This window comes from Manacus vitellinus, unplaced genomic scaffold (assembly GCF_001715985.3).
Source record: "Manacus vitellinus isolate BGI_N305 unplaced genomic scaffold, ASM171598v3 scaffold_2_pilon, whole genome shotgun sequence".
NCBI classification, from domain to species: domain Eukaryota; kingdom Metazoa; phylum Chordata; class Aves; order Passeriformes; family Pipridae; genus Manacus; species Manacus vitellinus.
Genome location: NW_021940208.1, coordinates 29819634 through 29844190, shown reverse-complemented (window position 1 = coordinate 29844190; position 24557 = coordinate 29819634). Strand labels below are relative to the sequence as shown.

The following is a 24557-nucleotide window of genomic DNA, read 5'->3' as shown; positions in this document are numbered from 1 at the left end:
TTAAATTGAAGCTTTGTAAGATTCAAAATTAATGAGATGAACTCTAAAACTATGGACTGAAAAGATGTTACTAGACAAATAAAAGCTCATTGTACAACTTCTGTCCCTTTTTGTTTCTGAAATGTAAGTACCCACATTTTATGCCTTTTTTTTTAATCCTCCCCCCTTTGTGAGGTTTGTAACAGGATGGAGTTTGTACAGAAAAAAAACATGTATTGCTTGAAAATATTAGTAAAATTTTAATGATTCAAAACCACAGACAACAGCAACAATTTTGCCTGTAAATGACTGAATTAAATAAGCACATTTTACTTGGGGTAGAGGCGATTAAAATATAACAAAACCCACATAACACAAGACTACTTTACCTACCAGAGCACAATGATCTCTGTTGTTCTGACTGGTTAGTTCTGTAACAGTGCTAGCGATACTGGGACCAAGCAAGAGCTCCCTCTGGTCAAGGTAACATTGATGGATTTCATTGAGAACTTGTTGATACCTGTCCAAGAAATTAGAACAGTAGCTGCATCCCGAAGATCATTCTCTGGTACACATAAAATGCATTCTAATACCCTCTTTGAAGTCTACATAATTTTGATTTTTAAAACTTTATTTTAAATGAATATTGTGTTAAACAGTACTTAAAAGTAAATATTTCCAAAACTTAAAATTGTTGAAGACAAATTATGTAGACATACTCACTCTGGCATTTTTTCAGATCTTTGCTCTACTTGTTCAATTAGAGTCTACTCAAAAAAAAAAAGGGAAAAGGTATTATTAGTACATTATTTTTCTGTAATAATTGGAAAACTGCTTGCAGTATTTTTCCATGGACAAATTATACAATCTTTGGATATTCACACTCGCACAATATGCAATCCTAGCATTCACACTAATAAATTCTAACTCCATTTTCATAAGTTCCTTTTCAAAAGTTAGTTACCAGCCTACTTACTCTGACTTTGGGAGCAGCTGCTCTGAATTTTACATAAAATAGCGTGAAGGCATTGTCAGAATTTGGCACAGCTGAAGGATCCTGAAAGAAGAAATGAGTAATTGGTTAGACAGCAAACTACTATATTTGGCTTCTAGTATATAATGGCCAAGATAATTAGGCTCTAAAACAGGGTCTTGGTTCTTTATGCTTATACTGCCAGTGGAACAGCTCTTTGCCACCTCCTACCAAGAAAGGCATGCTGGCTTCAGAACTCAAAGTCAGATGGAAGAACAAAACCCAAACCAAAAGTTTCAACCAACAGTTGTTACAGCAAAAGTAACATTTTCAGTAATTATGACATTCTCCATTAGAGACAACAATTGTCTCTGGACCTGCCACAGTAGCACTAATTGTTGGTCCTTCATCTGTAGTACTACAGTGGAACAGAATTTCCCTTTTACTTGCCAGTCCCAGGGCAGAGAAGCTAAATTTCAGCTTGCATTCAAGCTCCAACTAGAATATCAAGTGTTAAGGCAGCTCCCTGCAGGTCCCCAGCTCAGCTGGGCAGAGCTTGAACTTAGACAAATTTTAGCACTAATGAAGCAGAGCAGAGACCCAATTTAGCCACTAAAGAAGAAGTGTTCTTCCCCTAATCCCTACTGATGACATAGAGAAAAGCAAACAGCTGCCTTTTGAAACATGGTGGGGACAGGAAAATGCTTCCACCTTTCCCACCTCCTACTGTCACCCCTGTGAGCAACCTGAGCATCCATTTACAAACACAGACCAAAATCCCCAAACACTCACGTGTGAGTAACAACAAAGAACATCCAGATCTCATCAGTCCCTTTCCAGTCCTGACAAGGCGTCTTGTTTTGTTGCAATACGAAATCTCAACTAAAAAACAGTTTCAGTACTGCACTTCTAGCAGAAGCAGACACTAGATGTTTCAGACAAATATGCAGAACATCCACAAAATCCCTATCTATGTGGGAAGAAAGAGGTGATCTGACTCCTAAAAGAGATATCCTTCCTGACTTAAAACTCCTAAGTGGCAATTCAAATCCAGAAATCCAGTTACACACTTCTTTCTGTAAACATGCTTCTTATCAGAGATGTTCAAGTCTCTTTAAATTCAGCTCAGTCACAGCAATCCACTGGCATCAAACCAAGCTGTGATACCTTTTTTTCATAATAAAACCTAGTTTTGTACCAAACATGAAAGATATTCAATGCTAGTTAACAAAGATCTTCACTCCAGGAGTATTCTTTTGCAAGTTTGCATGAACACTGCCTAAAATCCCCTTCTTCTAGGTCTGGCAGTTCTCAATTCTAGCATCTTTCAATTTCACTGGTTATCCCTCAGGACACCAAGTTTGCCTGTAATAGGACTGAGCACAAGGCAAGCAACAATTATTTGAAAAATCGAAATCTTTTCTTTCTCCTCTGCCAAAATATTGTAGTACACAACTACCAACACTTTAATGAGACCAAAAACTCACCTTTATGCCTAAATCTCACCGGAGTGAGTGAGATAAAATACCAAACTTTTCCCTAGAACATTCTAGTATCACCGTCAACATTTTAAAGCAATACAAAAGACACTGGCAAAACCAGTAGGAACCTGTCTCAGTTGTTCTCTGCAGCTACACAAACCACTGCAGAAAAAAAAAGAAATATTTAGATAACCAAGAGCACCCAAAAAAATTACTGGAATATAATACTGAAACGGTCATGGCACAAACTCAGAGTTGTGCTTTAACAATTCTCATCCTACAGCACCCAGCTCCTGTATACTTTCTCCAAGTATTCCCTGCAACCTCTCTCTGTCTCCAAAGCAATTCATCTCCAAAACACACCCCCCACAGTTCCCTATTTCTCTTGTGCACTGTCCCCATTTGGCAACACAGACAGCAACGTGCACTTCAGCTGATTCAGAGCTACAGTGAACAAGCTGGTCCAGGGAAGCAAACTGTCTGGCCAGCTGGCTGCTGCTGCTCTAACACAGCCATTTATCCATCCCTGGCCTTCACTAAGGTTACTGCTCACCTAACTCAGTTCAGCTACTTCACCTTCAAATTCCATGATCTTTTTAATTATTACTATTTTGAAATCTTTTGGATCACTAGGTCTTGGTTATTTTTGGCTGAAAATTGGACAACCTACACAAACACTATAGCACTGACCTATTTTCACAAAGACCTGTTGACACCTTCCACCCCCCAAAAAAATTTTAAAACGAGAAGAAAACTGTATAGTGTTACAATACACATTTCAGTACAGCTCAAGTTACCACTTCCTGATTCATTCTTACCCTTTTCATTAACTGGCTTGTGAGGTTCTGTAGTGTATTCACAGTGTATGTCTTGATAAGGTGCATAGCTTTAGAAAGGCATTGTTTAAACTTGTTCAAATATACAGGATAGTCTTTAAAATTTGGCTGAAAGAAATAAAACAGTTTTAAATAGAAACAGTAAGAGTCAAAAATTTATCAAAACTCCATATACTCTTATAACTAGCTAGAAATGCTAGATTGTACCAAATAAAAGCAATATTTCATAAAAATTAAATGGGATAATAAGCATATTCAGTAAAAATTTCCTAAGTTTATAAATCATCATATTTGGCTTCTTAGGAAAAGGAAAAAAAACCACAGAAATAGTATGAACATACAGTTTTGAAGATTTAGCTGAAACTAGTAGAGAATTACTTACATGTGATGAAATATATGCAATACAATCATCAAGCTTAGCCAGCATGGGAATGAATCCTTCACTGTTCACGGACAGCGTAGGGGAATTCAATTTCTGTGGAAAACAAGACAAAGTGTCATTGTAATAAATCCAAGTACCTTATTGTTAGAGACAAAGTTCAAAAGATCAGTACACTTTCATTTTCTAAGATGATTAACAGTAAAATATTACTTACGGTGTTTATGTTTTCCAGCTCATTAAAGTAAGAAAGTTTCTGCTGAATGTTTTCAGCCAGGTCAACAAGTTCTGACTATTAAAAAACAATAAATAAAAGAATATCAGCATCCTAGCAAGTAGCTTAAATATATATTTTTATATATGTCAAAATATACATATAAAATTAATCAACCTCCCTTTCAGCTCTCAGCACACACCACTGTTAAATAGCCCAAGATAACTTGCAGCTAATTAAGTACAACAAAAGATGCAGAATACAGCAGTGCTCTCTTGCTCTCTCTTACCAGAGAAGGACACGCTACTCTCAGTAGTGTATTTAAAAAAATATATTCTACAGGTTTGTCAATATTCCACAGGCACTATTGCATATAAAGAGCAATGCTGCCATCAGTATTAAAGAGAATAGTAGAAATCCTGCATTTCAGGATTGGAGTCTTAAAGAAAGTTCTCACTTATCCAGTCTTACTAAAAACACACGTTCATTATATCACTGTTGGAGCAGTTCACGAGGGGAAAGAAAGTATTTGGGATATAAGCTCGCAACTTTAAAAGATCTTTCTCCTTGTGATAACCACCTCAAAATACTTCTGTAAGTGATATGAATTGTTAATCTCAATACAGTTTGCACTTGTCAGGCATCAGTTAAAAAAGCTGCCCTCAGCTAGCTATCTTTTTTGATTAAAGCATATACTGACACATACTGAACATTCTACTGCAGAGCCTGACACCCTAGCTACAGGTGAAGCACACACAAAAAATGAGGTCCAAAGCAAATGGAAGGATTGTAACCACAGCTCACAAGTTTTCTCAGCCTGAGAAAAAGAAACTTTTTTTTAAGATGTCTTTTAAATTCTCAGTAATCCTCCCATCAAAGATTACCTGCTCTTTCAAAAGCTGTTCACAGGCCTCATGCAGCGTTCCTGTCTTTGTGGACACAAAAAGATACTGTTTTTGCAGTGACTCCAGGTGCTGAAGGGCACTGTTCACATCATCCAAGATAGCATCACACTGCTCCTGAAAGCCAGACAAGTAATCCCTCATCTGTCTAGAAAAAGAGAATCAATAGATAACAGAAGTAAAATTTCCCTTTCTGTATTTGCAAATCCAGCTGCCTGCAGGGACACTGCCACCACCTTTCCCTCTCTAGGAATAAAAGATCACTTGCATCAAACAAGAGTGCACAATAAGCAGATGTTTCATGAACTGCAGAAATAACAGAGCTAAAGGTTTTGGAATAGCCACTGCAGTAACTTCATTTCCCCGGCACTCCTTACAGCAAGCCTACCTGGAAAGCAGCAGCTTGCACCACAGCAATGTGAATACCATCTAAGTGGACAGCACAAACACAGTTGTTTGCACAGTAGTGCAAGCTACTGTTAGCAGCCAAATTCTACCTGCCTTACTTCCAACAGGGCTGTTAATTTGGGTCTCTTATTCTACACAATTTTCAGTTTCCATTTAGAAATTACTTTTTCTCTCTTAAAGTAGCTGAAATTATCCAGAGGATTCAAAACTTACTGTGAGGATTGAAAGAGGCTTAGATGAAACAGATCTGGTGTCTAATGTCACCAAATTTGTCTAAGGCTCAATGCAGACAAAAATTCTAGATGATCACTCAATATCAGGTGAAGCATTCAGCTTAACTAAAGCATCAGTTAAAGTGAGTTACTCCTGGATGTCAGCTAAAAATTCTGACCTCTACATTACCGCATACAAAACAGCAAGTAAAACAATTCTCTGTATCCATGTATCCTTTTATTATGTATCCCTTTAGTGTACAACAGGCAAAGAACTTGCTTTCCTCCTGCCCCCCGGCCTCCTGCGGTTACATGTTGACCATCCTATGAACCATTGTGCATCCATGGCAAACCTACGCACTCACATGCCCTACTAAGAACGTGTCAACTGACAAAGTGCAAGGCTGCTGCTCTTTTTAGGTTCTTCATGATCTCATCATGGGCTTAGTATAGGCCTAACCCTCTGCTTTTAAGGAAAGTCATGTGTCCTCAAATGTCACAGCAAAAGAAGAAGAAACAGCCCAAAGAAAAACAGAGAAAATCAGAAGAGGAAATAAAGGAGCACCTCTTTTCAGCCAAGGGCAAGTTTGTAAAGTCTCAAAACACAAGCCAGTTTCCAAAAAAGCCATCAGCAGATGTAGCTAAGCCATTCAGTTGTACTTCAGACTCTCAAGGAGTAAATGTCAAAGTCAGTGGGAAGGGGTTCTTCTGAGCCTGATGGGAAAGTCAGTTAGGCAAAAACAGATGAGAATGACAAGCCTCCAAACTGGAGTTGAGCGAAGTGGCAAGGAATGCAGGGAATGCAGATACAGGATCACAGCCATAGTCACTGGTGAGACAAATGGTGAGAACAGAAATGACTACCAGCCACATCTGCTTACAGAGTCTCACCCTCAGAGGATGCCATTCCAATGGCAGCAGCAGTTGAAAAAGCACAGGAAAACTCTTAGACTGTGTTTGTCTACAGCTCTGTCTACAAGCCAAAACTAATTTCCATCTGTCTTAATATACTGGGCAGTTCAGAAGGAAATCTGCATCCCCTTTAACTACTCTGCCACAAGGGTAATGGCCTTCAGGATGGGAGTGAGGCACACTGCCTTGGAAAGCTTCAGCTGCTCCAACACATTCCCCCATTCCCCACCAGCTGAATCTGAACACGTGCTAACATTAATGGACAAGATGAAGTCCTTCAAGGTTTGAACGGCTTATAGCGAAAGGAACTGAGGAAGAACACGTACCTATACTTGGCACCATCATCTTGATCCATCTGAGTTTGCACCTGAGCAAACCAGGAGAAGAACTAGAAGAGATTTCATGGTGTGAACAATATAGATATCACATGCAATCAATTTAAAAAAAAAATCCAATCTATGATCTATGAAATGAAGATGACCTTTTGTTAAAAACAGAGCTGTTTCAGAGCTCAACTATTAATAAAGGAAACAAATTCCTCACTGTAGGTCCCTTCTAACTGAAACATTCTATTCTATTCTTTCACTAAATTAAAATGGGAAAGACTTAATTTCATCTGGTTTTATTTGCACAAGAACAAGGATGTCACACTAGAAAGTGGGGAGGGGGCAGGACGTTCTTCTACATTAAGAGCAACACCACCTTATTGAAGGGGTGCCTTACTCTCACATAGGACTCCACTCCAAATGGGAAAAGTATCTGTCACTTAAAAGCTGAGACTTTAGCAATTTTTCCCCCCCACGTTCCCCCTTATGTTCTTGAAAACAGCCCTAAAATTTAGCAAACCCACCAAAAGCTAGGTGAGAGACACAGAAACTAACATAATTCTCTGCAGATTACAGCATCTTGGAGGTTATTCAGCATCACTTACCTGCTGTGCTGTTTCAATTCTTTCATCCTCCATCCCCAGTGCTGCAAATCCTTTCAAAAGGACATCCTCTGTGGATTCTGGCACTGCAGCTGACAGCATAACAGGTAGAGACTGGGAAGTCAGGCTGCACAAATCCTCAATTGGAAGCTGCTCACAAAACCCCAAAAGCTTTAGTTAGAGCACTCACAGAGAATTAGTATATGCAGCTCAACTACAACACAATCCAAAGCAACAAGATGAGAAAATTACAGGCATTTACTTTTGAAGAAACAAATGTAATGGACATTTATCTATCAATATGATTATCATAAAATCAGTAAGGCTAGAAAAGATCTCTAAGATTATCAAGTCCAATCATTAGACCAACAACTACACCACCTATTCATTCAGAAACACCTAACAATTTTAAGTTAAAGTCAGAAAACACTGTACAGCATTTTATGTAAGTACATGTTTGTGTAAGAACAGAAACTGAAGGTACATGTATCTGACATTGATAAGCTACACTTTATTTTCCAGTATAACTGGTTCTAACCCAAAGAGATGCTCTAGAAAAGTATCTGAGAGCAGAAGAACTCAGAACTGACACAGAAGCAAAAAAACCCCACCAAACCTATTGTCCATGGTACCTGTCAACACCGTTGCACAGGAATTGTCAGAGTTTTTTGCTCAAGGAAAATTCAAGACTTAACACTGCCAGAATTCATTCAGAAGACAAGGAATAGCTCTGCTGAATGGGAATTATTTTTTAGCCACAATTATTTTGTTTAAATGAGAAAAATATGGAAAAAAAGTAACTTGAGATAAATTGTATTTAATTATGACCAGAGACTGTTAATTAGCTTACATGAAAGAAATTCAAGAAGACAAATATTGTTATATACACTTATTTAATGTAATAGCCTCTTTAAATAACATGATAAGCTGGATGTTTTCAATTGCTGAGAACATCAGTAATGTAAAAACAGAAAACACTACTTAAAATACAAATTGGTATCCCTCTAAAAAACGACTTGCTTAGCAAAATATTCACTGCCTGGCAACATTTGTCCAACAAAGAAAGAACAATCAGGATTTCAACTATTTGAGAAATGACAGATTACCATATGTTGTTCAACTTCCATACACCTTTCTTCCCTGCTTTCTAAAACAGGTAGGACCCTGGCAGTGGAGCCAGGGTTTCTCTCATGTCTACTACTGAGAAAGACACAAGTCCATCAGCCCCTGATTTTCCAGAACATCTGAGATGCCACTGTCCCAGTCCACTGAAGAACTCAATGTCTTGGCATCGCCATTGTCCTGACTGGCAAATACAGTACCTGCCCTGTTGCAAAGCTGGTTTAGATCCTTAAGAACATCCTATGAGAGCAGCATATCCTGCTACAATCATTTTGGATGCCTGCCAATATTTACTTTTTGCATATATTTACACAAGAAAAGAAACCAGGAAGAATGAAATCAAACGGCTGCATTTCTGGATGGAATTGCTTTACACTCCCCCCTTGCTATTTTGAGCTTTCTGACACTTGCCAAGAGCCAACTTTCTTGATTTTATGGCACCGCATCTTGTGCTACGATCCTGCTCACATCGTAATGATGTTCAAATGTATCAAATACAAAGCCTCTCATGAAAAGTACAGCTAAGGAATGCAAACATTCTGTTCCACTTCCCTTTGAGACAAAGGAGTATTCACAAATAATCACTTTGTCAGAGTTCAGTATTCTATAACCGAGCGGGAGACCGTGTCCTCTATGGTGCTGGTAAATTATTACACTTTTTACCACTATTCCTGGTTTTACACCCTCGTTGGATCATCTGCAAGTCGTACCAGGAAATAACACTGGCGCCAGCAGCTGTGTATTAATGAGGATCAAACTAAGAGGACCAAAAGAACGTAGCTCCACAACTAAAGCTCTCAATTTCAAGAGGACAAACTTCGATGAAGTGAGGGAAGCAGCGAGGGCAGGCTTAGGGATGCTCAGGGGAAAGCTGCCACCGCTGCCTACAAACCCTGCAAGCCAGGGCGGGCAGTAGGGACGAGGCGCCTCGGGAAGGCAGCAGAAAGAGCAAGCTCTCCCGAGGGAGGGAGGGAGGAAGCCATTGCAAGTGCCGGGACAATCCAGAACGCAAAGTGCTACTGAGCCCCTGACCCCGGGGAGCGGCCGCATGCAGCCGCCGTCGGGCAGGGCCGTCACCGCCGCCCGCTTGGCACGTTGGCACCGCGGCCGCTCCCGCCCTCCCGCCATCCCCCCGGGCGGCCGGCGCCGCCGCCTCACTCGGCGGCACCGGCAGGTTCTCGCCGCCGCTTCAGCTCCAGCCGAGTCGGTCTGGCGGTCGCTGAGCGCGCGGTGGGCTGGGGCGGCGGTTCCCACAGGCTGAGGCGGTCCCGCACAGTCCCTGCCGCGGCGGCGGCTCCAGACGCGCGCGGCTCCAACATCGATGATGATACGATGATGCTGCTGCCTGCTGCTGCTGCGCTACCGCTAGCCGCCTGCCTGCCCGGCGGCGGGGCCGGACGGGCCAGGAGCGGGGCGGAACGCCGGGAGCGGGCGGCGCTTCCGGGGGAGGCTCGGCGCCGACGCTGGCCGTCGGCGCGGCAGTGGTCATTAGCGGAGGAAGAAGTGCGTCAGGAGGGGCGGTCGGCCGGGATGGCGCCCCCCTGGCGGCGGGGATGACGGGGGGCGGCTGCGGCATCACCATGCGCCCGGGTCGATCCGCAGGATCATAGGATCACAAAAAATGTTGGAAAAGCCCTCTGAGGTCATCGAGTCCAACCTAAGGCCGAACATCACCGTGTCAACCAGACCATGGCACTAAGTGCCACGTCCAATCTTTCCTTAACCACCTGCAGGGACGGTGACTCCATGACCTCCCTGGGGAGCCCATTCCAATGTCTAATCGCCCTTTCTCTGAGGAAATTCTTCCTAATGTCCAACCTAAATCTCCCCTGGCGCAGCTTAAGATGCTGTCATCTCATCCTGTCGCCTGGGAGAAGAGACCAGCACCCACCTGCCTACAACCTCCTTTCAGGGAGTTGTAGAGAGTGATGAGGTCTCCCCTGAGCCTCCTCTTCTCCAGGCTGAACAACCCCAGCTCCCTCAGCCTCTCCTCATACGACTCGTGCTCCAGACACTTCACCAGCTCTGTTGTCCTTCTCTGAACACACTGCCGAACTTCAATGTCCTTCCTGAACTGAGGGGCTCAGAACTGGACACAGTACTCCAGGTGTGGCCTCACCAGTGCCAAGTACAGGGGAAGAATCACTTCCCTGGTCCTGTTGGCCACACTGTTCCTGATACAGGCCAGGATGCAAATGGCCTTCTTGGCCACCTGAGCACACTGCTGGCTCATATTCAGCAGCTGTCAACCAGCACCCCCAGGTCCTTTTCTGCTGTGCCACTTTCTAGCCACTCTGTCCCCAGCCTGTAGCACTGCATGGGGTTGTGGTGGCCAAAGTGCAGGACCTGGCCTTTGATCTTGTTGAACCTCCAGGCACAGGCAGCCCTGCAGTGCTCCTGGGCAGGGACCACCATGTCCATGGCTCTACCAGGGATACCCATGGGCAGTCTGGCAGGTGACTCATTCCTTGCATTTCCTGGAATCTTCTTTCCCAAGGCAGCAGAGCCCACAGGACAACCCTGGAAGTCACAATACCTCCCTCTAGGCCACCCTGCTCTTCCCCTGCTCAGCCAGGGTCTGGCTGCTGCAGCTGAACCAGTGATGCAGTTTAATCTAACATGGCAACTAAAGGCCTCCTGACATGTCCTCCACCGTCAGATTTGCCTTGACTGGTGCCAAACCACTGCCTGCCACCAAGAGGACACCCCTGTGTCTGCCCATCCCTTCCATGAGCTCCAGTACTTTCCTAGCCTACAGCAAGGAACCATCACACCCTTTCCCACACTAGTGGCTCTCCCTTAAGGGTCAGGACAGCACTGAGGCAGTACAGGGTGGGTAGGTGACGACAGACAGCCCTCCATTTTGACAGTGCACACATACATCACCACCCAACTTCCTGATTATGAGACTCATTTTCTGCATCACCCCATAACCAGAGCTGCTTTCTCCATCACACACCAGAACCTGCATGCCTGCAGAATTCAATTAACTTCAGAAACATCTTATCCTTGGTTTGCTGTTAGCTTTTGTAAACTTAAATGTTTTATCATTATACACTAAATCCTAAGGTACATGAGAATTAAAGATCTTGAAAATAGCTTGTAGTCTTCATTGCAGTAGTCACCTCCAGCTGAGATCCTGAACTCCTATTTCACTGTTTGGATTCCTTTGGTGCTATGTAATTAATTTCAGTCCACCTTCAGATTAACTGATAGAATGCACTCCTACCCTGTCACTCCAAACTGGGATATTCCTCAGCCTCTCAGAATTGGTCCATCACATTTGTCCTACCACACTTGAACTCTAGAAATCCATTTTGGTAAGAAGTGTAATAAATTTATTCTGTTGCTACACAAAATGAAGCTGATTGATCTGTTCCAGACCATGCAGTTTTCATAATAGAGTGGGAAATGGTGTTGCGATTTAACATATGGCGAAGAACAGTGAAAACCTACAGTTAATGGATGTTGTTCAGCCAGTAAGTTACAGGAACATAAGCTTTAGTCCGCCTTGGCTAAATAACCAATAAATAACCAATAAACAGTTCAATGCCAGCAACAGCTTTCCTTTGTTAATCACTCTGAAGTATTTGAGCCCCACTCCACCCCCCTACCATTTGAAACGCAGAAACTAAAAGCAGTTCAGAGTCATTACATAATGATTTTAACACTTTTAATAACTTTAAAAATGTCAAACATACTCTTTGCTTATATGGTGTACAAAAATATTTACAAGTGTTTCTATTAAAGCACAGAAAGTACAGAAACAGTTGTAAGGAAAATCACTGCACATCAGCATACCCATATATATAGAAAACATTGTACCTTAGGAAAGAAAGTGCCTTGTGCATTTAAAAATCCATTTGTGAATTCAAAATTAGTAATTTTAAGCGATTATAATAGTCATGAAAGCACAATGAAAATTCTTGAAGTGGAATGCAGGATTCTATGAAAAACGTGTAAAAGATTAACACAATGCCACAAAAAATCCAAACCTATGCATCTTGCTTTGCTACCTGCTGTAAACACAGAGGGTTCATCATATGAGTTGCATCTCACCATTCCCTTTCCTGGAATCAAACAGCAGCATTTAATAAGAATGTAACTCTTTAAAGGCCCTGAAGTTTTGATACACACTTGAGCCTAAAGGTAATGTTTTATAAAAGTTGTGGTTGATTTCTGCATAAAGTGTTTCCCTGCATGTAACAGCAACTTGAGCCTCTTTGGTATATGAAAGCACTCAGGGTTTGGGTGTCTTTTTAAAGAAGGAAAGCAGTCTTTATAGTAGATCTAATTTGGAGGGGTTAGTTCTTTTCACATAAACACCTACAAGACACAGCCTGAACTGCTCAGTGCACCTTTCAGATGATAGGTAACAGCCAGTAACCAGTACAAGTAGTTCTTCCAAACAAAAGAGGCATGGAAAGTTTTGCTGCAAGATCAGCAGATGGGCATGAACTTGTTTGAACTTTATTCATACGTAAATTGCAAGTAGGAATATCTTGAAGAATCGGTTATGCTGAAAATCATCACGATACATTGGAAGAAAAACTTTCTTCAAGCTATGCAAAACTGCCAACTGTAGCAACCACACTTGCAAATGAAGCTGGATTATCCCAGCAGATTACACAGACATCTAAGGATTCAGAACACACAAAAGCTCCAAAATCAGAAGCAGATTTTGCACTGGAGTAGGTATTTTGCTGACCTGAAAGCCTGCAAAAATGTCTTGTGACACTTCCAATTAATTAGAAGCTTTAAGCTTTTACACTCAAATCGTATACATTTCTGAAAGCAGGAAAAGCCCAGCTCCTTGATACTGCCTATCTCTAAGAAAAATAATTTTTCTTTTCAGAAATTTTTTTCCTTTCCTTACATAAATACAGAAGAAAAAAACCTGTTCTTTGCCTCTTATAAAAAAACTGCATGAGTCTCAAAAGCATCAAGTTGTGTTACAGATCTTCTCATTCAAGAACACTGAAACAGTTGACACTATTCCACCATGTTTGGTTCAGTCTAGAAAATAGTGCACATCATCCACTGAATCACACAAGCCATGGTTACAGGAGCCAGTTTGCCTTGAAATCACTTACAGGTTCTTCTCACTCAACAGTCTTGCAGTGACCTCTTCCTTTGGCCAGCAGTTCAGACAAAGAGCAAATACACAAGACAACTTGGACATTGCTCTAAAGTCAGACAGTACATTAACAGAATTCAGTATGCAGCTCAGCATGTCAGGCATCCAATTTCTTCAGCTGTTCATATGTCAGAAAGAACTGGGACAGCTGATTAAGGAAAACTGTTTCCTGTTCATGCAGTACAAAATGGTCACTTTAATAAAGGATAGCTGTGCCTGTGTGAAACTGTGTTCCACGCTTTTTTCCCTCCTATGCCATCCTGCAGGTTGGCCACTTTTTTTACCCAATACTAGGCAGAACAATGAAACTTGCTTTTAAGGCTGGTGATGCCAATTACTTTCCTATCTCTATTCCACAGGACTGAGGATGCAGGAGAATACTGCAAAAGGCCCTAGAGGGGCTTTTGTGAGTCTTTCCTATCTTAGCTTTGAGGGGCTATGGGAGGTTCGTTCATGGCAAAGTAGCATTACTACCAACCCACTTCCCAGGGCTCTGATCACCTGGCTCTTGAAATAAAACCAAAATTGTGCGAGACTAAGATAAAAAAAAAGACTGCATCAGTAATTGCCAACAGTTTCCCCAGTTCTGGAAATAGTCCCCATTCCTAACTCATCTGGTCAATTTTATTTAAAATGAGGCTCCAAACTAAGGAAATGGACAGATGTGACACTGGAATAACAGAGAAATATTTTGCAGGATTATGTTTTAATATTCACTCTGTGTGAAACTGACCAGCAGCAGTTGACTAAAAAAAAAAAAAAAAACCTGTCAACTACACAACTTCCTATTCATAAAAAGGGAATGTCTGTGCTGACAGGACACTTTTCACACTGAGTATTCTGTGAAAAACATACTTGTTGTTGTATGGCTAACTTCATAGTCTGGCACACCTTTGAAAAGGATACAATGATATTCCAAGGACCAAGTCTTAACCAGTTTGGCCAAAACCCTTTATATAGAGCAAAAAAGCCTTCATTCTTCCATGTCTAGGGAAAAAAAAAAACAAACAACCATAACAACAGAATAAGAACATACTTATGTAATTCTTTATTAGTGAGAAATCTAGACAGCATCTCAGCTAACAGGGCTATACCAGAAAAGAGAAGGGCTTAGTCCTGTAACCTTCATTTAAACATACTGTATGATGGAACAAAGAAAAATTTCACTACATAAAACCAAGATTAATAACGCCTGCAGCATTACCTGGTAGGTAAAGTTGCAGTCTATGTAATTCAGTACCCAGCACAATCCAAATTGCGCTCCTGGACTTCCACCCAAAAAAGAAAAAGCCTTGCAGAGTTCTGCATGTAAGCCTGTAGCTCACATTAGGCATTCCCTTGAAATTTTTCAGTTTGCTTTATGGACTTCAAAAAATTTCACTGGACAGTGAGACTTGGACTGTTCAGTCAACAGCTGGACACCAATATCTTACTATCCATTCTTCTCCATGTAAAAGACTGCCATGCTCCCACCTCGTACCAAATTTAGAGATTTAAGAAACCATATCAAAGTAATCAAGATCAGAGACTGACCTTGCCTCTGGCTTAACTAGGCTCTCCATTATGCAGTACACAACAGAGGAAAAAAAAAAAACAAAAAAAACAACTATCTGTCCCAGATCTTGTTCTTCAAGAACTGAAAATTATCATTTCCTAACAGCCTGGCATAGTACAAAGTTTAGTAAGACAGTGCTACTGAGAGCCTTAGTCTCCTCATCCAAGCACCAAAACAAAGTAAGGGTTGTAGCAGACACTAACTTTCTTCCTTTCTGTCAACAGTAGATACTTTCCACACCAAGTACATTACTGACAGTATATTCCCTTCGAGAATTATGGCAAAAAGCACACCTAAGTTACGAGGATTAATTTCTAGGGAATTGGAAAAATTGAGCTCTACTCCAAAATCGTTGATCGATGGCAGCAGTATTTATGTTGACAATTAATTACTTACTTGTAACAAGCAATCCAAAGTGCCCTTGTAGCTTGAGTGTCCCCCATGTTGGCTTCTCTGATTCATCATGCGTGTTCTTACAACATCAACTGGGTTGGATGCAAGGGCTCCAGCTAATCCACAAGCAAAACTTGAGCTAATAAAAGAAAGGTTTAATGACATTTGATCTACCACATTTAAACATGCACAAGAATTCCCCTTCCTCAGGAAACAGGCAGTAGTATTAGCTGTTTAATCCTTTCAGTTAAAAGTTACATCAGCTAATGGATATGAAAAATTACTTTTCATTGACTATAAAAAGTGTTTTTTTGAAGACCTGCTATGCAGCACTTATACAGTATGCTTGAACAGATGTTGTGCCCCTGTGAATAATATCTAACTGGAACTTTGCTAGCAAATTCTAACCTCAGTTTGCACAGCTGAATGATTCAGACCACTCACAAAATAAATTTCCATATTTCGAAAGAAAGTTAAATCCAAGTCCTAAATAAAATTAGCTTCCATGCTACATGCTGCCCTTTGAGATGTTATTATATTAGAAGTTATACACATCGGAAGTGTATTTACATCTATACTCATGACAGATAAATCAAAATACTCATCCCCATAACAAGAATTAACCAATGATGAACTACACAAACTTACAGGAAGTGAGTATATACTGTGTCTCCCATAAATCCAGACATAATTATGTGCTTCTTGATAAGGTCATACACAGGCAGTTCCACTCCAACAACAATAGCAGCTCTCTGTGCTGTCAGTGATACTCCCTGGCAAAAGAAAGGATATAGTTGAAGTTTGAAGTCAACCTTCGTGCATTATCAGAAAAGCTGAGCTCTTATAATACAAAACAACACCACAAATGTGTTAAAGACATTATTCATTCAAATAAGGTTAATTAATACAAATCTTAGATGTGTGTGCTCCAAAACCACAAATCTGAAATAACAGATAAATCATTTTTCCACAAGGAATGGTGATTTCATTTTCTTTATGCTATTTTCTATCTCTGCTTAATATCTCAGTTCTTGCATCCACAGTCAGCTAAAACCCCAAAAACTGTGTTCCTTTGCTGCTAACTGAAAAACTGATGAAGAACAGAAGATGAACAGAAAATGGGAGATCATGAAACTTTGCAGAGAAAAACACACTAACAGAAAAAACATTTCTATTTCCAGCTGTTTCAGAACAATTGTCTATTTTGTGTCTTCAGTTGTTATATAGTCATTTACTGTAATTGGCACAAGAGCAATCTATGACTGAATATGAGAATCCTGAGACAGAGGGGATGTTCATTAGTACCTCTGCTTCCAGTGTTCTTCAGTATATGTTTTAAAACAGACAGAACATACAGGTGTCATGCAAAAAGTTGTTGAACTAGTCCTAGAGCCAGTCACTCTAATTGAAGCCTACAATTGTTTTCCCTTTTCTAAGTGGCAGCTAATCCTTGAACACAAGACTGGCAGTAACCCTTCATCTAAAAGCACTGGGACACCAGCAGTGAAGCAGTCATGACAAATGACACACATATTAGCTCCTCCATAATTTAGCTGAGAACGCTATAGAAATACACAAAATTCAACTGAGCAAGAAAGTGTACTTAAAGTGTAAGATAAAGTTAAAAAAAAAACCAAAACAAAAAACTTGCCTTCCATAATCCTTTAGTGCCTTCCTTTTGGTAGATCTGTATGAAGTTGCCCATCATTCCTCCTTGAATCACACTACCTTGGGCTTGCATTCTGATCTGAGATTCATTTGAAGACAAAATTAAAAGGTAAACATTTTTCAAACATACAACCAAGAAAATAGCTTAATACAGTTTTGTTATTAAGTCACAATTTTAAGTAATAAAGTCAATTTCTTTTGAATATAAATTAAGAGTTGTCATTATCATAACCATAACATAATCTTTTGCTTTAACTAGCCAAATGCAGCTGCTAATTTTGAACAAGTATGTGGTAGAATTCTTAGCTGCATGAAGTCAATTCTATTTCTGTATGGGTCCACTTCATTTAAATCATTTAGACTGACAGACAGGTTTTGCAGGATGCCCTTTACAGTGTTCTCACAGTAACATGTTGAAATGAAAGGTTAAAATATTAATGTTTCAGCCAGTGAGAACCATGGTCTTTGACCCTATAAATTTCTAAGAAAGCCCTTAGAAACCTGCCACGGTAACTTCCAAGTACAAGTTGGCAACAAGCAACTTGGTAAGTGGACATAATTTTGGGATATAACTAATTGAAGCCATACTTGAAATACAAGCTTATATTTGAAATGCCACTACATAACCACAATAGCACTATGAAGGGTTAAGTTTTTCAGTAGTTTCAGGAGAACAAAGTTTTCTTGACTTTTTTTTTTTAAGCAGCTATTTAAGTCACAAGCCCCAGTTTTGTAAGATAAATACAATCAACCTTTTCAAGTAACTGACTGGCATTATTTCACAGATTATTCTGAGTTGGAAGGGACCCACAAGGATCATCGAGTCCAACTGTTAAGTGAATGGCCCATGCAGGGATCAGACCCACACCCTTGGTGTTATCATCACAATGCTCTGACCAACTGAGCTAAACTGACAGATTTTTAAAGACATGGTCATTTCACCAATTCACTTTAAATGACTGATGCTGGAACACTATTTCCATGTAATATAGGATTGCAAAGCCTCTCTACAGAGTTAAAAAATCATACAGTCCAAGTAGCACTCACTGGAACTCTTCCCTCTAAATTGATCTTCACCTATTTTGAGCTTTAGAAACATCCTAGTGTAAAACAGTGTTACCAAGAAGTATAGATGAAATAAGTAGTGTGGCTTCCACACAAACACTACAGCATGAAAGTCAAAAAGAATTATCGTGTATTATTCTCTCACAAAAAGTTATGTGTATCCAACTACCTCCCCAGCCTTCAGTTTCCTCGTGCATAATTCCAAATAATTAGTATGGACTAGGAGGAGGTTCCAAGAATTCAGGATGGATGTTACTGATTTTTTAAAAGTTAAAAGATGAGAATAAATAGGGCTACAAAACAAATCCTATATTCATCAGGAGATTCTGCATTTCCTCAAGGAGAGAACAAAAACTAAGGACAAACTGTATATAATTACCTTTAAGACATCTGTAGGGTTGGCAATAGATGATGAGATTACTCCAGAAAGAATGCCACACAGAACATTTATCATCAGGGTTTCATCTATTTCACAAACAAAGAAAAAGAGTTTAGCTGCAGATTTACAAATCTTAAGATGCATCAGGGCAGGATGATGCCTCCCCTCCTGTAACCAGAGAGTGCCAGTCACAGAAGCCTTAAAAACTGCTCTGACAAGTTATCCTTGCCGACTCATTTTGTTGTAACTAGTACAAGGAATGTCTTCTCAGTAGACTTGTTCAAACTGCTACAGCAAGATACCAAATGGAAACAACCAGCTTCAAGCAAGTCAGTCCTCAATGAAATGGAAAATATCAACTCACCTTCTGGACGTTCAACAAACATTCTTTTTAAGCTCTGATAAGTCCCTATTTTTATAGTTCCATATGAAGCTTGCCGTAGCATTGCAGGTGCAATCCTGTAAAAACAAACAGCGATAATGTTTATGCTCAAGATGGAAAAAACTGATCAGCAGACACTTTCTAGAGCAGGAGAGACTGAACACAAGATACCTACCAGAGAAAGGCTGATTCATTTAAATAGACAATTTAAACTCACTATAGACAAAACAATCTTTGGAGTTTTTTTGTTTGTTTGTTTTAAATAAAGCCTGCAAGAACAGGAATGAACTGTGTACGGATTACTATTAGACCATATGCCTCAACTTGTGATCTATAAAATAGCTGGCAGGTATGTCTGAAATGTAATTCCCCCACCATCCCATGTGTTTTAAAGAAAAGTATGTTCATCTATATACAAAGGTTAATTCAATTTTTCTTCTGCACGACGGACCAACCATAGCAGCACTGTAGAGAATAACTGTGTGCTTAGCTATTTTTTCCAAGTAGGTTTTGTTGTTTGTTTGAGACGAGTTTTTTAAAATACAAAATTCTATTGCAGAGTGCAAACACTGAAGTGATCTTAGCTTGGTCTTTCAACTTCCGGATTAAGGCTAACCAAATACCTTCTAATTCTAAAATCCAAAAATTCACACACTATGGGCTTATACTTATCAACAGACTGTTCATAAGCCATTGCTGCAAGTCAGTTAATTTTACCCAGAGTATAAGGCTTTCAATCCTTCTTCTCTGCATATTCTGACTAGTGCATGCACCATTCCACGGTAGCGGATCTCTTTATATTTGGCATCATTAACCTGTCCTTGAACCTGGAGACGTGTTTTGGTCAGATCGATGGGGAAAGTACCTTCAAGGAAAATCAGAGAGAAAATTAATTAAGTACTTACCTAACAAGAGACAACAAAGAACATCATTTATGAAACAGCAACCCTTCTTATATACGAAAATATATAAAAATACTCCCATGGGAAAGAAGTCTCTTAACAAGACTTTCTTTTAAACAAGTGGTTCATGCTGTATCACCTTGTTTCTTCTAAAAGTTTGTCAGAGGCCTTACCTACTCCCTGTGTTTACATTCTCCATTCACTTTACTTTCAGGCAACATGGTATTGCCCGGTTGTAAACAGCTACACTGAATAGGACACTACAATCACGATCAAGTACAGAGTTTGCATGTGCATTCTACCAACACCTTTGAAAAGCACATCACTGAAGGCAAATAAATTCCACAGGACATGCTATACAAATTCTAAAAAAAAAAAAAAAAAAAAAAAAAAAAAGGCAAGAGCAGCAGTACCTATTTCTGTTATTGCTTTCCTACAGCTACGTTCAGTTCACACTCTTCACGCTTCCTTTATGAAAGGGTTCAGAAAGCATATCCTTCCAGAGCTCATCTTTAGGATAAGGACCACCTCAACATTCAATACTGACCTAAGCACTAACAGGAATCAAGATTAACTACATCTGTTCTAACAAGGTTTACCAGACACACAAAGCTTTTGTGAATTGTTTGTCTTCCTTACAAAGCTTTTAGTATTATTGGCCATGTTCAGTCAAGTCAAATAAGAGAAGTTTCAAACTCAAGGTTGCACAAGTTTCGTAAGAGAAAGTAGAAATCCTTCCCTTCCCTGGAAACATTCAGACTGGACAAGGCTCTGAGCAACCTGATATAGTTAAAGATATCTCTGCTCAGCGCAGGGAGGTTGGACTAGAGGACCTTCCAACCCAAACTATTCTATGATTCTATGAAAACAAAATAGTAGTTTTATGTGTAATTTTATATTGCATCTACTTTACTTGACAGACTTCCCATGAAAGTCAACCACATGCCCAACTATATTCTGCTACTATGAAAATCAACGTTTCCTTCATTTTCATGTCACATGCATTTCAGATATGACTTTATAAGGATGTAGATATTTTAGGTCAGTCTTTAGAGCAGGCCTAAAACATCAGACGCACTGTCTCACTACAGCAATTATTCTATGTTGCTCACAAACTGAATTTAATTGTTCAAATCTAATCAAATCTAGCTTGTCTACTGTAGCAAAGCAAAAGCTGTATTTACTCATGACCACTAAGAACAGATCAAACAAACACCAAATAATAAAATGTAAAGGCAAAAATTGTATAAAAACAAGACTCACAAGGGATGACGGTTTACAGACACAAGTATTCTCACATGGTAACACAGATAACAGCAAATCTTCAGTCAGCATTACACAAAAAAACTCCTGTGCTGTAAACCACTATATACTACTGTCACTGATAGTCTCTATTTAAAACAAGCTTGGTTCTATGCTATCTGAATAAAGAAAGTAATGTGAACAGGTAAAGGAAATGCTTACCACATTCTGCAGTGACTGATGCTAAACCTCCATAGATAAAGGGCTTCCAGTTTAGTGCTGGCATTATGGGTTCCTCTTTCTGTGAAATAAGACGATTTTATGCTTCTGTAAGTACATCTTATACATGCTAACACTTAATAAAATTTTGTGCCTGCTTCATTTAAAATGGGCCTTTCAAACCTACTAAGGGTAAAAAATATGTAATACGGTTGACAATCAGAAGAAAGTCAGGAATACTGTACAAAGGCATCTGGGTTCAAATCAATGTCTACTATGTACTTAGGCCACCACTCTCCTTACCATGAAAGGTTAAAGCAGTTTGTCTCCTAAGGCATGGTGTTAAGGAGCACTGCAGTGAACAGCCTCCAAGTGTTTTTACCAAGCTGAACTAGTTTGGCTACATCCTGCACTCGAATGGAACTTTTAAGACAATCATGACAAAATTTCCTTTTTTTCAGTTATCAGCACTAACATGAGCTGAGCTGGTACACTGGGACAGAAAATAAGGGTGCACATGCCATTTTGCTTCCATTAAGACCTATTTCTGCTACTGGTGTTGACAATATTTGTTCTTGTGAACATCACATGAAAATACTGTAACCAGGTATATAAGGCATTGTACATAGAAAAAGGCTGCTCTAACTTAGAGGTCAGTTAAGTAAATTTGACAATGTGACTACAAATCATAATTAACTATGGCATGTGCTCTGCAAGATCTTAAATTATCTTAGAAAAAAAAGAACTAGTCCAGCCAATACAAGACTGCCCTTCCCAAAACCAAGCAGGTCTGTCCACAGCTTATTTTTCCACTTCCTCATAATATAAATACTTTCCCATTTTCTACAATATCCTCCTAAACATTGGATTCTACAGTTATCTTTTACCAATTAATTTTATGGGAAAATTGTACTTGAAAGTACTTCCCTTGGCACTTACATTCCCTGTTATTTTGTTTATTCACCTGTACAGCCCAGCTGGAAAATATCACAAATACACCAGTGACTTTTTGTTAGCCTTTTGTACAGTTGAACCTTCTTTAGTCACTTCCTCTAGAAGTGCCAGTAACCCAGCATCTAAATGAAGTTTCAGAAGTTGCAGACACTCAGCATGCCTGAGCAGTTTCTGCAGCCCTGGTTTTCCTTTTATCATTCTTTACTTCATGAAGAGTTGCCTGGGTCTTCTGACACACAGTACGATGAAACTCCAAAGCACACAATTTCAAATACTCAACACCTACGTGCACAGAAACCCATCTTACTCTTTAGACCACTGCAAAGAACACCGCTGATGTAAAAAACAGATAAACAAGGAAAAGGCAACTAAGGACACCCTTCCATACTGCCAAAAAAGTGCAGTACAGAGGTCAGGACAACAGGCACAGACTATGCCAGCTTTTCCATACAAATGGAGCAGAGCCACATGGGGATGGCACTGTATAGAGGGGAGCCAGTTCTGGCTCCAAGATCATCTTATTCCTGTTCTGCCATGATTAATGACAGATCATTCAATTAACAGAGACAAAGCCAAACTTGGTTTTCCCACCATCAGCCACACATTGATCTTTGCTTCTGAGAAACTTGTCAAAACTGGCAGTTAACTCCCTCCACCCCAATATACTAAAACAAAGTTTCATCTATCACAAATACCACAACACTGATAAAAGTAAAACATATCCTTTTTCTGTTTGTTTTGTATTTCACTCTGTCTACGCAGTGAAGGCTACTCACTTTTTCTCTGTAATGCTGTGCACTGCCAAATAAAGTTTTCAATTTGTACATATATTTACTAATATTAGTTGAAGCTTCAATATCCATGTAGGATACCCTAATGCAGAAATTTTACAGGGCACTCTTATTTGACATATCCCAAGGTGAAGGTCAAGGTCTGTACCTCTGAAAGGCTACTGCCAGTATGGAAAACGAACTATATGAGTCTTTCCACTTCTATCCCACATCCTTCCTTCTAGCTTTCCTTAATTTAGAAAGAAGTAGGAAGAAGAAGGAGAAATTAAAGCAAAGAGGCAGAGCTGATCACAGAGGAAAAAAAAAAACCAACACAAAAACCCAAAAAACACACCAGCCAGTAATTTCGTCCCATGACCTCAGCTGTTTCATTTTCCGTTCATTTTCCGAATTCTTGGTTTGCTTCTTCCTCGGAATGTCTTCCCTATACCAACAAAAACAATAAGTATCTCCTTAGAAGAATTCCATATCAGGTGAGTGAGTGGCAAACTAGTTAAAAAGGGAAACCAGCCATCATTACAGAAAAAATTAAAGTCTTCAGTTGTATAAAAAGATAGTGTCCTTATCAAACATATATTGTTGTTCCCTGAACTTTAGTGATGACAGAGGGATACTTGCTGGGTTGAATTAATACAGAGATTCATCCATGTGCTTTCTGCAAAAGTCATAAGCAAGTCAGCTTGCTTTTAACCACGGCGTGACCGGAATAAAACCAAAACCCCGGGTTCCATAAACGAATGCATTGCTTAAATAGCTCGAGATTCCCCTGTTGGGGAACAAGCTTGGAAAGTCACGTATCGAATTACACGTTGGTTAAAACATCGTCACCGTATTAAGCGCACGGTGTACTTCAGCTTACAGTAGTTTTAGCTACTTAAAATGGATTCGGCTCTAGAGAGGCAACGAGGACTGCAGAAATAACTACACACAAAAGATGGTCTCCCACCCCACCACGACCTGAGGGGCAGCAGCTGCCGCCTCCCCACTCACCACCGAGGTCTCCTCCACCCCCGCGTCCTGCCGTGCCGATCCCTGCAGCTCCCAAATCCTGATCCAAATCCCGATCCCGCTCCCTGCTTCCGAGGCGGCTTTTGGGGAACGCGGAGCTCCGCCCCGGGGCGGGGGGCTCGCCGAGAAGCCGAGCCGGCCGGGAGGGGGGAAGGAAGGGGTGGGTGTAAAGGCGTTGTGGGCTGGAAGGGGACGCTGAGCCCGCCTGTAAACAAACTTGGGAAAAGATTAACCACCCTGACCTTGCAGTCAGACGTCTCCCCTAGCCGCTGGCTTTGGGAGGCTGCTGGGCTGGCGGGACAGGGTAGCGTTTTCCACTAGCGTTCCTGCCCTGGAGCCTGGAGCGACTGTGTCAGGTATTTCAGCGCTCCCGATTAACGAGCAGGTCACTCGCCCCTTAGGGTTTCTCCTCAGTATTAACTGCAAGGGCACTGATTTTGCCCCTCGGTTTACGGTCGTGTGGGCGCCCGTGCTGCCAGCGACCCCGCAGCTTCCCTGAGTCGGCAAAGGAACCTT

The 24557-nt window shown here is 40.4% G+C and overlaps 2 protein-coding genes across 5 annotated transcripts in view; both read right to left on the bottom strand.

The window, feature by feature from the left end:
• COG3 (component of oligomeric golgi complex 3) overlaps positions 1 to 9474 on the bottom strand; it is a 30217-nt gene extending 20743 nt beyond the window's left edge. The window contains exons 1-10 of the mRNA XM_029960920.1: positions 9379 to 9474; positions 7228 to 7395; positions 6623 to 6684; positions 4747 to 4912; positions 3866 to 3940; positions 3652 to 3744; positions 3252 to 3377; positions 956 to 1036; positions 703 to 746; positions 373 to 499 (exon numbers count right to left, since the gene is read on the bottom strand). Coding sequence (XP_029816780.1) covers positions 373 to 499; positions 703 to 746; positions 956 to 1036; positions 3252 to 3377; positions 3652 to 3744; positions 3866 to 3940; positions 4747 to 4912; positions 6623 to 6684; positions 7228 to 7395; positions 9379 to 9474 — 1038 coding nt within the window. The remainder of the gene's footprint in view (positions 1 to 372; positions 500 to 702; positions 747 to 955; positions 1037 to 3251; positions 3378 to 3651; positions 3745 to 3865; positions 3941 to 4746; positions 4913 to 6622; positions 6685 to 7227; positions 7396 to 9378) is intronic.
• A 3320-nt stretch (positions 9475 to 12794) lies between these two features.
• Positions 12795 to 24129, bottom strand: SLC25A30 (solute carrier family 25 member 30). Of its 4 annotated transcripts, XM_008929113.2 has the most exons (11): positions 24024 to 24129; positions 23368 to 23457; positions 21292 to 21370; positions 19643 to 19790; positions 18908 to 19002; positions 18544 to 18629; positions 17083 to 17178; positions 16080 to 16204; positions 15435 to 15570; positions 14390 to 14470; positions 12795 to 13622 (listed from the first exon to the last, which is right to left on the bottom strand). In XM_008929113.2, exons 2-11 carry the CDS (start codon positions 23386 to 23388, stop codon positions 13581 to 13583), a joined length of 909 nt encoding a protein of 302 aa, XP_008927361.1. In that variant the 5' UTR covers positions 23389 to 23457; positions 24024 to 24129; the 3' UTR covers positions 12795 to 13580. The 4 variants fall into 4 exon arrangements, with proteins under 4 accessions (XP_008927361.1, XP_017926763.1, XP_017926765.1 ...); XM_018071274.3 differs by lacking the exon at positions 23368 to 23457 and having other exon boundaries at positions 13439 to 13622; positions 24024 to 24101; XM_018071276.1 differs by lacking the exon at positions 23368 to 23457 and having other exon boundaries at positions 13439 to 13622; positions 24055 to 24073.
• Between the last annotated feature and the right edge of the window lie 428 nt (positions 24130 to 24557).